The following is a 16,938-nucleotide window of genomic DNA, read 5'->3' on the forward strand; positions in this document are numbered from 1 at the left end:
AAGCTGAAGCAATTAGCAGTGTGAATAGTCTACTTTTTAATGTTTTGATACTTTGTTTTATAGAGCGAAGTTAATCAATCCAGATTGGATTGCTCTGCACACATCTCGTGGGTATGAGAGTCAGCCACACAAGCTATTCATGCGGGCAACAGGTAGAAAATAGCCTTTTTTTTACATAAGTTCAAAATGTTCCTGATCCAATTCTATTTTTTGCAGTGCAGATTACCCATACAAGGGGTGTTCTTAAGGTGTAAAGATGCAAGGAGATAAATAATTCTAACTGGGAATGGCCTCAGCCCCCTAACACTAAAGCAATTTCATGCTGATAAAAGACTATAGTGGGAGAGATTGCTCAAGGTATGGGTTACATGGCCATGAATGAGTAGTCAGGGGTACAACTGACAGCCACTGCTCATGACCCAATATTTCAGATAAATTGGATAAATTAGAAGAGCATAAGAGACAGAATCTTTTCAGTGGTGACCTCATACCTATGGAATATGTGCTTCATGGCTCCATTAGCTCATGCTTTTTAAAATGGGTCTCAAAAATCCAACCATTTGGGGCTGCTTTTAGTTGATATGCTGGGCTGAATGTTAAACTATTTAGTGGTCTGTGGAGAATATAGTTTTTAATTCTTTAGATATGCCAGTGTGCTGCTGACTGTGAATTGTTTTAATCTGTGGTTTTATATATTATTGGAAATTGGACATTATAGGGTTTTTTGTTTCTGTATAACTGCCTTGTATGAACTTAGTTCTACAGTGTAACACGGTAATATTCTACAGTAATGGCAGTTTATTGAGAAGTTACCTATTTGACATAATAGTTTTGCCAATTCCTACTATATAAGGTTAAGTTTTGATAGCACTCTGAAGTTCATGTCAGTTATTAACTATAGCCTATGCTTGTCTGTTTTTTTAAAAAAAGAATTTCATAGTTCTTTTCTGTTAGTTTTTAAATTTAGCGGTTGGAAGGGCTGTCATGCTCAGGGATTTTTAATATTGAAGTAATGAAATTATATATTTTTAATAAACATTGGAATGAAGAAGGTGTTATTACGCATGTTCAAAATCAAATGCTTATAGGTGCTGTGAATCATTATACAGTAAAGTAGCTTTTCCCAGGCTTCAAAAAAGTTCCAATATACAACTAAAAGTTCAGTGTTCATTTGCCTTTACAGCTAAACCAAATGGAGGATAACGACAATGATAATTCTCAGATGCATATCAATTGATAGTTCACGTGGTGGTCAGTGAAGAAAAACATGGACAGCATTGTCACAAGAGTAACGTATGAGGCAGCCCAGACAATGCATTTATTGGCTGATATTCAGTCTTCCTCTGTTTCACAGGATTGACTGAAGTCCTGTAAAAATCTCTTATGACGTGTCAGCATTGTCTTATTGCTGATTATCCTGGGCAGATGCAGACACTCCTCCACACCACCTCTTGCATTGGCCAGAAACCTTTCCATCTGGTCTCTAGTAATTGATTATATTTTAAAAATCACTAGAACCAAATTACCCTTGAAATGGTCTTTAATAATGCTCAAATCAACACGCTTGACAAATCATTGATGTACAAACTAAGAAAATGGATAGACATTCTTTTTAACAATTGCCATTAAATGAGTGCACCAGGGTTACAAAATTCAATACAGTTAAATGCTGACCATTAGTTTTAGATGTTTTAGAAGATTCTCTCTGTTTCTGAAGCACATGCACAGACAACAGATTTTGCCAAATAAATTAAAACCATAGGAGTCCCGGAGCTCATTCAGACACCATGATGTGGCATTTCATGAGTGAACCCTGAAGAGCCTTGACCTCAGACACTCTTTTGTCCCTTATTGTGTTGTGGTCCACACCTTTACTTTCGCATTTCTGGCACACCATAGTTTACCATTTCCCCCCCAATCTGGGTAAACTATGGTATTGCCCACGAACCAGGATGGCTTACTGTTCTGTCTGAATAACTCTTTAGTGTTGGGCTTCCAGAACAAATAGTATAGAGCTTCTGAGGCAAGGCAATACTTCTAAATGATCTATTATTATTATTATTATTATTATTATTATTATTATTATTATTATTTTATTTTATTTATACCCTGCCCATCTGGCTGAGTTTCCCCAGCCACTCTGGGCGGCTCCCAATCAAGTGTTAAAAACAATATAGCATTAAATATTAAAAACTTCCCTAAACAGGGCTGCCTTCAGATGTCTTTTAAAAATAGGATATCTGGACTTCCGGAGGCGGCGCGAAGGGTAATGGCTGCCCTTTCCTAACGGGGAAGGGAAGCTCCGCTCGAGAAGGGTCGTCCGCTACGGCGCAGCGGAGACCCAAAACGGAAAACCGCAGGCAGCAGAAGCCTGCGGTCCCGGGACCCGGCGGGCGCCAGCAGCGGCCACCGAAACGTTGAAGGAACCCCGTAAGGGGCTCCGGATCGCGGAGGAGGCTGCGGCGCTGTGGGTCGTTCCGCAATCGGCGGAGTGAAGCCGCGTAGCCGTTGCCAGTGAGCGCTGACCTTTCTTCCTGAAATTTATGCTTTGAAAACAACAACCCGTGAGTAAACAACTGACTGTATGCAATTTGGGACTTTAAAATATCAAATTTGGCTGAAAGCGGAGTGACGAAAAACAGGAAGTCCGTCTTCCGCTCCCATTGAACTTGAACGCAAAGAGCTGGAGGAGTGGAGGCAAAGAGAGATCTTTTAAACTATTTGATCTGAGCACCCATTGAACTTTATTCTAAGTGGAACAATAACTTTATGTGTTGGACTTTTATGAACTTTAATCATACGGGATATCTTTCTCCCTTTGGAGCTACATTCTAACTAAAAACCCCAGGCGCTGGAGCTGCCTGAGAAACTGAGCTGTCAGCTTGCAGCTTGCAGTTTGGATACTTTGAATCTGAACTTTGAAATAATCTGAGAGAGTTTGAACTTGCTACTTTAAGGCATTTGGATTACCAGCTTGCACCATCAGAAACACTGTTGCTGTTCTAAACTCCAACTCTGCTGAAAAATCTTTTTATTGAGGGTTCTTGGACTTAGAAATCTGACTTTATTTTAATTGAAATTGATCTCTTTCCTGAAATATTTTAAACTCCCCCTAGAGGATTTGGGACTTATAACAGTGACTTTTATTTTACTTTCCTTTTCCCGGCCCTCTGCTGACTGTTACCATCTGGGCCGTGGCTTTCTCATGGGAACAACTCAGCTTGACCTTGACTTTTAGATAACTTTGGAATGAGTGGTACAAGAAGGAGAGGAAGAACTAAACAAACAACTTTGACAACTTTAACCGCAGCCACACAGGCACGTAGATCATCTGTGCCTACTTTGCCTTCTGAGGTGGAAGCTGTTTCTCTGCCTCGGGCAGGGGAGGGAGAAACTGAGGAATTACAACTGGAAGATATGGCCTCAGGGGCAAGCACTGCTATTTTAGAGAAAATTTTTGAAAAATTAGAATCTTTGGATAAGAAAGTAGAATCTTTGGACAAGAAAGCCGATGAGCAAACATATAAAATTGAGCAGAACACAGAATGTTTAAATAAATTATCTGGACAAGTTGCACAGAATACTCAAGCGATTGCAGAATTGAAGGAGGCTGCAGGGGAAAATCGGAAATTGGCTGAAGATACCAGCCAAAAACTTGAAAATTTAGAACAAGAGGTAAGACCACTCTGCAAACAAGTAGGTGAACATCAGACCTATTTGTCCATGCTTGAACTGCGGAACAGGGAGAGCAATTTAAGGATAAGAGCAATACCAGAAGTGGAAGAAGGCAACCTAGCTGAGTTTTTGACTAAAGAATTTTCCAAATTTTGGAGTTTAGAGGAAAAGGACTTTAAAATTGTTTCGGCTTTTAGGCTCGGAAGACTTCTAAAGAAAGAGAAGCCCAGAGACTGTTTGATAATACTGAGGTCAAAGGAGGAAAGGGACAAGATTTTGGGCCTACACTACGGAAAGTCACTGGACATTTTGGACAAAAGAATTGAGATCTACAAGGATATCCCTAAACAACTGCTAGATCTTAGATCTAACTATTTGGAGTTGACAAGACTACTAAGGAAGAATTCAATCATCTTTAGGTGGGAATTTCCTCAAGGACTATCTTTTACTTTTAGAGGGAAGAAGATCAAAATCAGAACATTGGAAGATAGAGATAAATTTCTGAACGTATACGGAGAGGACCTTCACAAAGGAATTGACCAACTTCCAGGGCCTGAAACACCAGAGGTACCTGCACCCTTGGACCCTGAAGATCCTCTGAATAAGATACCACCCCTTGAAAAATAACCAGATTTATCCAGGATGTCTCTGCAACTTTTGAGCTGGAACATTAATGGCTGCAACATCCCGGAAAAAAGGAGGAAAATTTTTCATATATTAAAAAAAGAACAATTGGATATTACCTGCTTACAAGAAACACATGTGACTAGGCTCCATAGAAAGGTGTTAATAAACAAAAGACTTGGTCAAGAATTTATATCTTCGGACAGAGTAAAGAAGCGAGGAGTGGTGATATATGCAAAAGAGAGCCTGTCATCTAAATTCTTATTCAAAGACGAACATGGAAGAATATTAGGAATTGAGATACAACATCAAGGAGAAAAGATTTTGATATTAGGAATTTATGCACCAAATGACGGGAAATCGGAATTTTACAAGAAGTTGCATGAGATTATGCTGGACTATCTGGACTACAACAACATCATTATGATGGGAGATATGAATGGGGTCGTATCGACAAACATGGATAAGTCACAAAATCAAAATGTTACAAAAGACGGCAGACTGCCAAAGACATTTTTTGAAATGGCTGACAATATGGACTGGATTGACATTTGGAGAACTAAGAACCCCCTGGGAAGAGAGGGAACATTCTTCTCTGAAGCCCAATTGACTTGGACAAGAATCGACCAAATATGGATATCTAGAGGTCTGGCACCCAAGGTCAGAAAAGTGGAAATCTGCCCAAAGACCTGCTCCGACCATAATGCACTGAAGATGGATATGACACTTTTGCCAACCGGCTCCTTTAGATGGAAGATGAATGATAGCTTGTTTAGAGATCAGGAGATTGTCAAGAAGGCCCAAAAAACTCTGAAGGATTATTTTGAAATAAATATGAACACTACGGTGGAAAAAAGAACTATCTGGGACGCAAGCAAAGCTGTGATGAGGGGGTTCTTGATACAACAGAACACTGTAAAGAAAAGAACACAAAATGAAAGGAAGGATAAGATTTTGCAGAAAATCAAAGAATTGGAGAAGAAATTAAGATCAAATCCGAAGTCACAGCCGATTCTGAGAGAAATTAAACTGCATCAAGCTCAATATTCCAAATTGATAAACCAAGAAATAGAATGGAAGATTAAATTAATGAAACAAAAAACTTTTGAATCGGCAAACAAATGTGGGAAACTGCTAGCCTGGCAGTTGAAGAAGAGACAGAAACTAAATACAGTTACAAACCTAGAAATTGAAGGAAGAAATATCCAGAACCCCATGGAAATTAGAAAGTGCTTCCAGAGATACTTTAAAAAATTATACACTCAAGGGCCGCAAGATGAGGTTGAGATTAAACAATTTTTGGAAAGAAATGGACTAACAAAGTTGTCACAAAAAAACAGATTAATCCTGAACAACAAAATAACACAGCAAGAGATTGAACAAGCTATCCAGAACATGCAATTGGGCAAATCTCCAGGGCCAGACGGTCTGACCTCCAAGTATTATAAGACATTAAAAGACTATCTGATCCAACCATTGATGGAGGTCTGTAATGAAATTATGGAAGGGAAGAAGGCGCCGGAATCGTGGAAGGAAGCTTTTATCACATTGATACCAAAATCTGAAGCTGAAAAGACACAACTTAAAAACTACCGTCCCATCTCCCTTCTGAATGTGGATTACAAAATATTTGCAGACATTTTGGCAAGTAGATTTAAAAGAGTTCTTAATGAAGTAATTCATAAAGACCAGGCAGGCTTTCTCCCAGGCAGACATATGTTTGCAAATACTAGGAACATTATTGACGTTTTGGAACTTTTGCAAACAGATATAAATACAAAAGCAGTGTTAATTTTTATAGACGCGGAGAAGGCCTTTGACAATATCTCTTGGAAATTTATGAAGGGAAATTTGAATGAAATGGGAGTGGGACGGGGGTTTGAGAATGGGATTGACGCAATATATTCAGAACAAAAGGCTAAACTAATAGTTAACAATGTGGTCACAGAAGAGTTCAAAATTGAAAAAGGAACACGACAAGGCTGCCCGATTTCCCCTTTGTTATTTATTTCGGTTCTGGAGGTGCTCTTGAACTTGATCAGAGGGGACCGGTTGGTGGAAGGGATTCAGGTCGGAGCGAAACAATATAAATTGAAAGCTTTTGCAGATGACCTAGTTTTGACTCTGCAGGAGCCAGAATCTAGTACGAAAAGAGTATTACAACTGATACAGGATTTTGGTCGGGTGGCAGGATTTAAATTAAATAAACAGAAAACTAAAGTGTTGGGAAAAAATTTGACAGATATAGAGTCGGAAAGGTTTCAGAGAGAAACAGAACTAACTATGGTTAAAAAAGTAAAATACCTAGGGGTAAACATAACAGCAAAAAACCTGAGTCTATTTAAGGATAATTATGAAAAATGTTGGTCTGAAATTAAGAGAGACTTGGATAGTTGGACAAAATTGAAGCTTTCTTTGTTAGGCCGAATTGCTGCTATCAAGATGAATGTATTGCCAAAAATGTTGTTTTTGTTTCAAACATTACAGATTGTGGACAAAACGGAGTGCTTCCGGAAGTGGCAGAAAGATATATCCAGATTTGTCTGGCAGGGCAAAAAGCCCAGAATTAAGTTTAAGATATTAACAGATGCGAAAGAAAGAGGGGGCTTTGCCCTGCCAGACTTAAAGTTGTACTATGAAGCCGCAGCTTTTTGCTGGCTAAAAGACTGGCTACTTCTCGAAGACACTGACGTGTTGGACTTGGAAGGTTTTAACAATGCTTTTGGTTGGCATGCATACTTATGGTATGATAAAGTTAAGATCAATAAGGCCTTTAAGAACCATATTGTCAGGAAAGCAGTGTTTAATGTCTGGACAAAATACAAAGACTTACTGGAAAATAAAACTCCAAGGTGGCTCTCACCTCTGGAGGCTAAGGCCCTAAAAAGACCCAATATGGAGGCTAAATGGCCAAAATATTGGGAAATATTAGAAAAAGATGGAGACAATTGGAAATTGCAGAGTTTAGAGAAAATGAAGGATAAGGTGCGAGACTGGTTACACTATGCTCAGATTAAAGAAGTTTTTAAAAATGATAAAAAGTTAGGGTTCCAGGTGGAGAAATCGAAGTTAGAAACTGAATTGTTAGAACCAAAGACTAAGGTATTATCTAGAATGTATAACTTGCTGTTAAAATGGAATACACAAGACGAAATGGTTAAATCGGCTATGATAAAATGGGCACAGGACATTGGGCATAACATTATGTTTGAGGACTGGGAAAGGTTGTGGACCACTGGGCTGAACTTCACCGCATGCAATGCTCTGAAGGAAAATGTAATGAAAATGATATATAGATGGTACATGACCCCAGTTAAACTTGCCAAAATATACCATTCGTCTGATAATAAATGTTGGAAATGTAAAGAAAACGAAGGAACATTCTTTCACCTCTGGTGGACATGCCCTAAGGTGAAGGTCTTCTGGGAAATGATATATAATGAGCTGAAAAAGGTATTTAAGTATACCTTTACTAAGAAACCAGAGGCCTTCCTTCTGGGTATTGTCGGCCAGAAGGTGTTAAAGAAGGACCGAACATTCTTCATGTATGCAACAACGGCAGCAAGGATACTCATCGCAAAAAACTGGAAAACTCAAGATCTACCCACACTGGAAGAGTGGCAGATGCAACTGATGGACTATATGCAACTGGCCGAGATGACTGGCAGAATCCGCGACCTGGGAGAAGAGAAGATGGAGGAAGACTGGGAGAAATTCAAGAAGTATTTACAAAAACATTGTAATTTGGTTGAATGCTAAGAAGGATGCTAGATTATAAAAAACTGGCCACCACTAAATTAGATTTGAAATTTGATGATAAGTGAGACTAAAGAAAATATAAAATTTTTTGGAAGAAGTGCTAGATTATATTTGAATGAGTGGACATGAGATTGTAAACAAGTTGATAATTTGTTTGGAAAAAACTTTTAACGATGTAAATGGGAGCGGGAGACGTGAGGGAGCCCAAAGAAGTGATGAAATTATGTTTGTGATAGAAGTAAGACTGTTTATTATTTGTGCATTTATATTTAAAAACTTTAATAAATATTTATAAAAAAAAAAAAAAATAGGATATCTGATGGGAGGGCTTTCCACAGGGCGGGTGCCACTACTGACAATTCCAGTTGGCTTGAAGTAGTTAACAGTAGTCTGTTCAAAAATGCCCATGTTGTGAAGAGCTCTCCAAACCTCTGGGTTTATACCACCCCAGCATCATTTTCCAGGTGGCTGGTGTGTTTGTGTGTTTATTTCCTAAATTTTTTGCTTTGAAATCCTGTAATCTAAAGAAGAGTTCTGGGTGCAAATAAAGGTATCATTTCAGTTCTACATCTTAAAAGAAATGTCAAGGTTATATTCTGTCATCTTGGAGGAATTTGGGGTTCTAGTCTTACACGGTTCTGAGCACATGGGCTACAGTCCTTATGTAGAGTTAAGTTATCTTTAATCTCATTGACTTCAGTGGAATTGAAGTGGCCTGTGTGCAGGATTGAAGGGTTCAGCTTTAACTCTGTCAAGGACATTTTAATTATAAATGCTTAATTTTAAACATTTAGGGAAGTTACTGGCATTCTTTGAATGTAACTGAATGAAGTGAGTCAGAAAAAGAAAGAAAGCAATCCATTTTGATTTCAGAACTGCTACGAGGAACTGCCCTGCAAGTAGTTCATTCTTTGAACTCATGTATATATGGCTTGAACAGCTTCTGGGATTACTATTTTAAACATGTCATAAAAACTTTAAGCAGATTTCAATGAAAAGAGTGGCATTGGGCTGATCTTCTTGCAGGTCTTTGGTAGCATTTCTGAAGGAAGCACTTGGTTTTATGAGAACTCATTATCAGCTATGAGTAGCAGCCCTATGATGCCACTGGATCAAATTTTGTAGAGTTTTCCTAGCCTTGAGGCTAGCTGGTTTCTGATATTACCATATTGACAGTATTATGACTTATGTTTAAAATAGTAATCCCAGAAACTGCTCATGCCTTATATACAAGACATGACTCCAAAAAAAAAAATTAACTGCTTTAAGGTAGCTCCTTGAAGCACATATCATTACTGTATGAAAATGAGGCTTGCCGGGGGCTCGCTTGGAGATGGTGTTTCTACACTTAGAAGCTCTAGCACTAAGAGATGATACAGCTTCTATGTTGTTTTCCCCATTGATTCCTTTACATACCTTTTCCCCCTGCCTACCGCACAAGGAGTCCAGTTTTACCATCCTGCAGGCGGGGGGAAAGGAGTGGAAAAAGAAGACCAAAGTGAGAGACATATTGACTGTGTCCTTGTTCAGCATCTTAAAGCATTTAAAAAAGCAGAGATGGGGATCTTTTTTCAGCTGCATTTAGGTTTCAGGGGCCAGACGTGGGCAGGGCAAAAGTGGGAAAGTTATGAAGATAAATTTTACCTTTGTGCAGTAGCCTAGTTTCTTCTGTCTCTCACTTTTCTCTGTCTTCTATCTAGACAAGCAATAGAATTCAGGGACACATTCCAGCCAGACAAAAGCACTTGGGGCACGAAGAGACAGTGAGAGGTGTGGCCTGGGGAGAGTTCCGAGGGCCATATAAGGATGTCTGAAGGGCCACATTCAGTCCCAGACCTGGCATTCTTCACCCCTGATTTAAAGGTGTAGACTGGACACTCTCTCAGGTTGAGGATCTGTCAACCACAGCATGATTCCTGTATTTTCTTGTGGCCATAGAATTTTGGAAAAGGATATTATCCCTAAATCAGTTTTGAGTGTATGTGCAGACTTACATCTGGTTCAACTGTATGTGTGTAGTGAATTATTGTGTCCATAGCACATAAGAGTTAATCTTGGCTGCTTTTGATATTTTAAATAATTCAAATATATGTCAGATGCAGGTGATGGGGAAATGGTTCTGGGGGAAAGCCAAGAATAATAGCATTGTCACAGTTAGGAGACAATATTTGAAGCAGAATAATCAATAGCCCAGTTGGCTAATAAACAATAGTAGTTTGATTCATACATATATATATATTTTCTATGTTTCAGTTTTTGTTGCTGATATACTAGTTTACATACCTGCAGTAATCTTGTACTGTTGTTATTTAAAAGAGACTTCAGCTAAGAGGAAGGTTGGTATGATTTATTTTTCTTTTCTTTTTTTTGGACTTACAGTGAAAACTTTCCATCCAGAATGGAAAGCAAGGATGGGGCTACTTAATCCTACAAAATCAGAAAATATTTTCTGCTAACATAAAATTGATAGCACAAATTGCTAGATCGTTTTATAGTTAATAATGTTACATTGACCTCAGTTACTGGAAAGCCTTGCAAAAACAAAATGTATTGCAAGTAATGTTGACCTTTTTTTTGTATAATTAAGAAACAAGGATTGCAAAAACAAACAAACAAACAAACATAGTATGCAACATAATGCAAATTATATTTTACTCAGAAGTAGGTCCCATTAACTTCAGTGGAATTTAGTCCCAAGTAAGATCGCATAGGATTGTAGACTTGCTTTTCTTCATTATATAATTATATTATATACTTATATACTTATATACTTTTGCCCTGCTTTTTCACTAAAAATGCCCAAGGCCCCTCTGGGTAGGCTGTTAACAATCTGATAATGGCCACAGGAAAAGCCTTCTCCCAGGCCATCTCCAAACACCACTCAGATGTTGATAGGACACATAGAGCCTCTACTTCAGAGGTACCTTCTCACATTGGAAGAGACTTTCTTTTTAGCCTTACTTGTACTTTAGATGCCCCCCGCCCACTTCCAATGTCTCTGCCCAATGCAGGTCACAGATCTTACTGCAGTCAAATGTTTGTGTGTGCTGGGGGTAAATTCAGTTCATGCTTTTGAATCCCACATTAAACATTTAGACTGGCCCTTTTAATAGCCACGAATAGCTGGCTGAATCACAGTTTTGGCCAGTAGAACAAGATATGTTTGTAGAGTGATGCAGTGGATTCTCTGTTGCCTTCTATGCATTGTTTCAGCTGGGAGAAGTGAAACGTGTTTACGGTCACATACTCTTTCGAGGTTGCATGGGGATGAAAACATTTTTTCATGTAGGCAGCAGGACAAGGGGCAAAATGCAGAAGAGCAATGGATGTGCCTCTTACCTTTGTATTCTTACAAGTAGGGCTACATTCCAGCCTTGCAAAAGTCACACACCCCTTTTCCATCTGTCCTCAAGTCAAGTAAGCAAGCGCCATCACAGTTCAAAGCCTCATTCCAGCAAAGCAGAAATACTTAATGAGGATGCAGACCAGGGCTGCTGAGGAGAGGGGCCTGAGAGCCACATAGAGAGGCTTGGAGGCTGCACTCGGCCCCCAAGCCTGAGGGTTCCCCACCCTTGTTCTAGTATATGATGACTTATTACAAAATTAGCTTATTTGTGTTTCTTTTAATGCAGAATGTCTGTCTTTCTTTCCCAGATTTCTAGTGCTCTCTGCATACTGCTTTATCCAGGACTCATTCTGATTGATTACGGACATTTTCAGTATCCTTGCCTATTCTGTGATGTCATCTCTTTACACTTTACCAATTCAATGGATCCTCTTAACCCAACACCAATCTCTTTGCTATAGAGCAACAAGAGATGTAATGGTTTAGGGGAAGTATGTGAACAGGGAGGAATAATTCCTGTTCATTGCACAAGATGTTTATAAGAGCAGTGAAAAAGATACAGATAAAGGATACAGCCCGCTGCACGCTTGCCTCAGAATAAGCCCCATTTGCACACAAGAGCAGCTAACTCCCAATGTAAACATGCATAGGATTGTGCTGTTAGGTATTAATGGTGCAGCTAAACATTTAAAACAACAGTTATTGCGGAATCTGGGTTTCTTCTCTTATGCTGAATGTGTGGATACACATTTGTTCAGTATGAAGTACGTGGTATAAATACCCGAAGGTGAGTTCACATAGGCATATTTATCTCAAGTTGACAGAAATAAAAGTTGTATGTGTGAAACAGCCATTGGAGATTAAACAGCAAAGATAACAATTTGATGTCACCTGTCGTTATCTCAAAATGCAGTTTGGTGGAGGCAATCCATAGGCTCTGTTGTGCATCCTCAAGGAATGTACTTTTCATGGATCTTTATGGAAAGGTAACAAAACTGCACATCATTATGATGGTTGCAGCCAGTATGGGCAAACTACAAATTTTCAGGGTCCTTGTTTTATGTTATTTGAGAAGTGTAGGAACTGCTCCCCAGCTCTGTTTGCTTTTGAGTTTCCGGTAATGCCAGAACAGAGACACACAGATGATGTCGTTCCTTCAGGTTCTTTCATATTGGTGTTTGAGAGCTCAGGGCAAAATCTCCTCACAGGTAAGCACTTTGAATTCACATTTATTTCAACTGGAAGATTAATTAAACCTCAAATCAAATTGCTTAAATCTCTCCCATTGAAATCTCTCCCATTATGGCATGGGCAATCAATTATGGTGGCAAGAGGAGACCATCTGAAGTATTTCATTTATAACTTAACTTTTTAAATCTGTTTTGTCCTTAACATTAAAAACATATATAATTCTGTGAGCCTTGGCTTTGCTTTGTGGGGAGTACTTTGCCTGTCTTGTGATTTTGACCTCTTGGGCTCAATAGCATTCTGCTTGGCTCTAAACTACAAACAAATGGAGCTGTACCATTCATTGCCCTTCTTCGGCTATCTCTTAGGAAAGTGCTTCAAAAAAGGCCTGGTGGGGAAGGGGTGAGTATCTTTAAAAGTTAACATCCAGAAAATGGTCCTGGAATGCACTTAGGCAGGCTTGCCTTGGGAATTTGTGCATGTCATTCATTTCTCGATTAAGCTTTTGGAGAAGGGATTCATGTCATTATAATTCTTTACTCCCCCCCTCCCCCAGAAGAGCATTTTCTCCTAAGTCATTAAATAACATACTAAATAGTTTTAAGAGTGTCCATAGTGTATCAAAATACACACGACTATCTTTTCTCTTCAACACCTGTCATTAGTTAAGCACAGGTCACAAATGGACACCCAGATTTAGAAGATAAGAGTTTAGCATATCTTTTTTTAACATTTAACAGTTTTCTTATCCCTGATCTCTTCTCCTGTTAGCTATCTCACGTTAGGTTATTTAATGTCTGCCGTTATGCACGGTACTTTAAGTCAGCTTTATGTTTGAGAGCACACAAACATTACTATTTTCTTTTACATGAGAACTTCTTCTTCAGGGCTTGGATTATTTTAATATTTTTTTTCTTACAGGCTGTTACTGTTAATGAAACTGGGGTTTACCGTAGGTGTTTCTTTTGCTCTCTGTTGGCTCCCGTTTTGTACAGACGTTGAACAAATTTTGCAAGTGCTCAGAAGGCTCTTTCCAGTTGATCGAGGTTTGTTCGAGGTATGCCTCATCTTCCCTGCCCTGCCCCCTGACAAGCTTCTTGTAAATGTTTTATATTTTTAGCTCCCTTGAGAAACCTTCACTTTGACCCTTAGGGATTTCATGTGGAAGATACACCAGAAGGCTAGTAATATGATCTGGCTTCTCTGACCGTCATTTCTTGCCAGTTATTTAATCCAGCGTTTAACCCCTAGCTCAGCTGGCATCTTCCAGGATATTATATGAGTAGACAACATTTATCCCATCGTCAGATCTGTAGCTCAGACGTACATTTTTCCGTTTGACCAGATTCCATAGTAATTAACAGCGTCCTTGCTCAATCTTATCTAGAGGGTCTAAAAAAATGAATACATACTGGATTCTCTTTTTTTACTGTTCTAAAATAGTCATTGGACTGATGCTAAAATGTTACATGCTTTAGAAGGCATTGAGATTCCTGATTTGCTGTGTTGGAAAGTGCCATCTTGCTTTGCTAAAGTAAGGCCTAAAGGTGTTGAGCATAAAGTATATGATTTTATTACAGATATGACTTCTATTAAGTGGTTTGCACCAGAGAGAGGGTGTGGGGAAGAGAGAGTGAGAAATAGCGATACAACTCATCAGTGGAATTACTTCTGAAAACCATTAACATCCCTGGTAGTGGTGCTGGCACATTGGTAGAAAAATTTAGGCTCACTTGTATGTTGACATTTTACACGAAGTGTGAGGTATATAGAAATTCACAAGCCAAAAAACTGTCAAGTAATTTGGTGCGTTTACATGTGTATTTTTAGGGAGGCAGGATATGTATTTTTTTGATACACATTGCTAGGTTTCACTGATGTTTTACAATGAAGAAACTTCACACGATTTTATCCAGGATAGCTCAGGGATTTTTGATCTAATGTTAGCTGAAATGTTTTCTGAGCTGAGCAGAGGAGTGACTGATTTGGATATTAATCTGGATAAACTGAGAAACTGTCTACGTAAGCAGTGCACGGTAAGTTTATACTGGGTTGCCTGTGACAGGTTCTTTGAATTGGTTCCCATTTACAGAGATGCCTGCAAGTGCTGATAGTTGTAAAACTTCTCTGGCTATTAAAGAGGCATCTTATATGTTTGTGGGTGCTGCCAAGCACTTGTCACCTTCAGCAAATTTGCAGTGTGTGTTCTGTACACTTGTAAGTGAACAAGGAGGGATGTCTCAGTTGTTGGTAGTAGCTTTCTTGCTGTTATGTCTACACAGCTGTGATTCAAGCAGCTGTTTAGGGATGAGTTTCATGAGCATGCTAGCTGTGTGGTTACAAATTTAATTTGGAAAGTGATCCTAGCACAACTGCTAATGTCTTTAGACTTCTTGATTTATTAGGGTTAACTCTGTCATTGCTAGCTACTAGCAAGCAGAGCTAAATATGTTCTAGTAGCAGAATGTGGCAAAATATAGTGTGGCTTCACATTTGCAAAAAAAAGTTTCAAATTTCTCTTACTTAATATGCTACAGTATTGTTATAAGAGATTTTTCTAACACAAGCTCTTGTACTCAGTAACGTACTTCTCTGTTAATTAAAGGCTTGTTTTAATCAAAATGACATTGCCCACTATTTTGAACCAAGGTCACACAGATGCATTTAATCTCGGCATCAAATATACATCCATGCAAAAAGATCCCTGCCATTCAATGTATAAATAAGGCCCATCAACAAAAAATAATGCAACACTTTAAATATCTTCTCAGGATAAAGTGGCCAATGTTTGGTGCACCGTAAGTGTTTTTTTCAAAGTAAAGGCAGCGCTGTCAGCAGAAACTCAACTTAAACTAAGGTAAGTAAGAATAGAAGTCCAAAGCAACTTTCAAGTCTGAATTATGTTACACTGTTGGTAGGATCACAAGATAGTATTTTAAAACAATGTAATAATATTGCCCTCTCTATGATGGTTCCCACGTCTGTGGAATGCCCTCCCCTTATGGTTATGAGTAGTGCCAACATTGTTATCATTTCAATGCCAGCTGAAGACTTATATCTGCCCAGGCATTTTTAAGTTTTGCAAGTTGATTGCTATTTAACTTGCTTTGTTTTTTCTAGCTGCTTTGATGGTTTCTTTTACAATTTATTGTTTGTTTTATGATTTGGTTGGTTGGTGCTTATTTCATTTTGTGTTCTGTACCTTATTCTTGAATCTGTATTGATGAAGGACAGGTTATACATATTTTTAAATAATAAATACATTAAATGTCAAATTCTGGCACTGGTTCAACCATCTGCATAGAAACAGAGTTGATTTAAACAGTAGTGTCATGTGGATGTTTTCTGCTTGTTTAATTTGTAAGTTTAAAATTAGGAAATTCAAAACAGGAACCTTATTTGTTTTTTAGTGCAGGTATGAAAAAATCAGGTTTGATCCATAGTTTTAAGAAGGTGAATCCATTGTTACTGAGATAGCATTTTTAATACATTATTTTATGTTCAGCTTTGCCTTAACATTCCTGACTGCACTTCCCAGTTGCATAAAACTAACTCTGCAGCCTTCCATCAAAGGATTTAAATATGCTTTGGTAAGTGTTTAATGAACTTTTTTATTTTATTTAATGTAATGTTTGTATGTTTTATAATAGAAACAAATATCTTTCTCCATTCACACTCTGTTCAGTTTCATAGAATAACATATATATGTACCATATGATCTCTTCCAATAAGAAACCCCAAACCTGGCCATTCTGAGTGACCATAGGTGTTGTATCTCAGACCAGTCCGACTGCTCATTATTCTTGTTTGCGCACCAAAACATGGTGCTCTAGAAACAGATTATGAAGTTGGAATCATCCATATGTCAGAAGGCTTATTGCTTTCCTCCCACAAATACATATGTACATATGCATGCACACACAATCATATATAGGAGGATAATATATCACAGAATGGAAATTAGGATGAGGTGGCAAAATATGCACAGAAATTGCTATATAGACCATTTGGCCTATGCAGGAAATCTGGAGCAATGTCACCCTGGCAGATGACTGTCTTGCCTCTGCATGAATTCCTCTAGTGAGGGGAGCCCACTACTCTCAAGGTAATTGGTTCTGTTGAGAAACTTCTGAAGTCTATCCTCCTGTAAGTTATGCTTATTACACCCTTGTTCTGGCCTTTGGGACAGCAGAGAACAAATTTGTTTAAAAGCTTATGATGCAATTTATCTGGTTCTAAAGACTTCTAGCTCACCTAAAGTAGCTAGGTATTTCCTGACCAACTTGGAACCACAACTCCTAACCTCTCACCATAGATATAATTATAGAATTGTAGGGTTGGAAAAG

The 16,938-nt window shown here is 38.5% G+C and overlaps 1 protein-coding gene across 1 annotated transcript in view; it reads left to right on the forward strand.

Moving 5' to 3' along the window:
- The window catches only part of ALG6 (ALG6 alpha-1,3-glucosyltransferase), a 35,704-nt gene that overhangs the window by 12,002 nt on the left and 6,764 nt on the right, over window positions 1-16,938 (forward strand). The window contains exons 4-10 of the mRNA XM_081867288.1: window positions 64-152; window positions 10,312-10,394; window positions 11,713-11,777; window positions 12,809-12,994; window positions 13,514-13,649; window positions 15,364-15,449; window positions 16,098-16,182. Of these exons, the coding sequence (XP_081723414.1) occupies window positions 64-152; window positions 10,312-10,394; window positions 11,713-11,777; window positions 12,809-12,994; window positions 13,514-13,649; window positions 15,364-15,449; window positions 16,098-16,182 (730 nt within the window). The remainder of the gene's footprint in view (window positions 1-63; window positions 153-10,311; window positions 10,395-11,712; window positions 11,778-12,808; window positions 12,995-13,513; window positions 13,650-15,363; window positions 15,450-16,097; window positions 16,183-16,938) is intronic.

Source organism: Podarcis erhardii, assembly GCF_964252035.2.
Source record: "Podarcis erhardii genome assembly, chromosome: 6".
NCBI classification, from domain to species: Eukaryota; Metazoa; Chordata; class Lepidosauria; order Squamata; family Lacertidae; genus Podarcis; species Podarcis erhardii.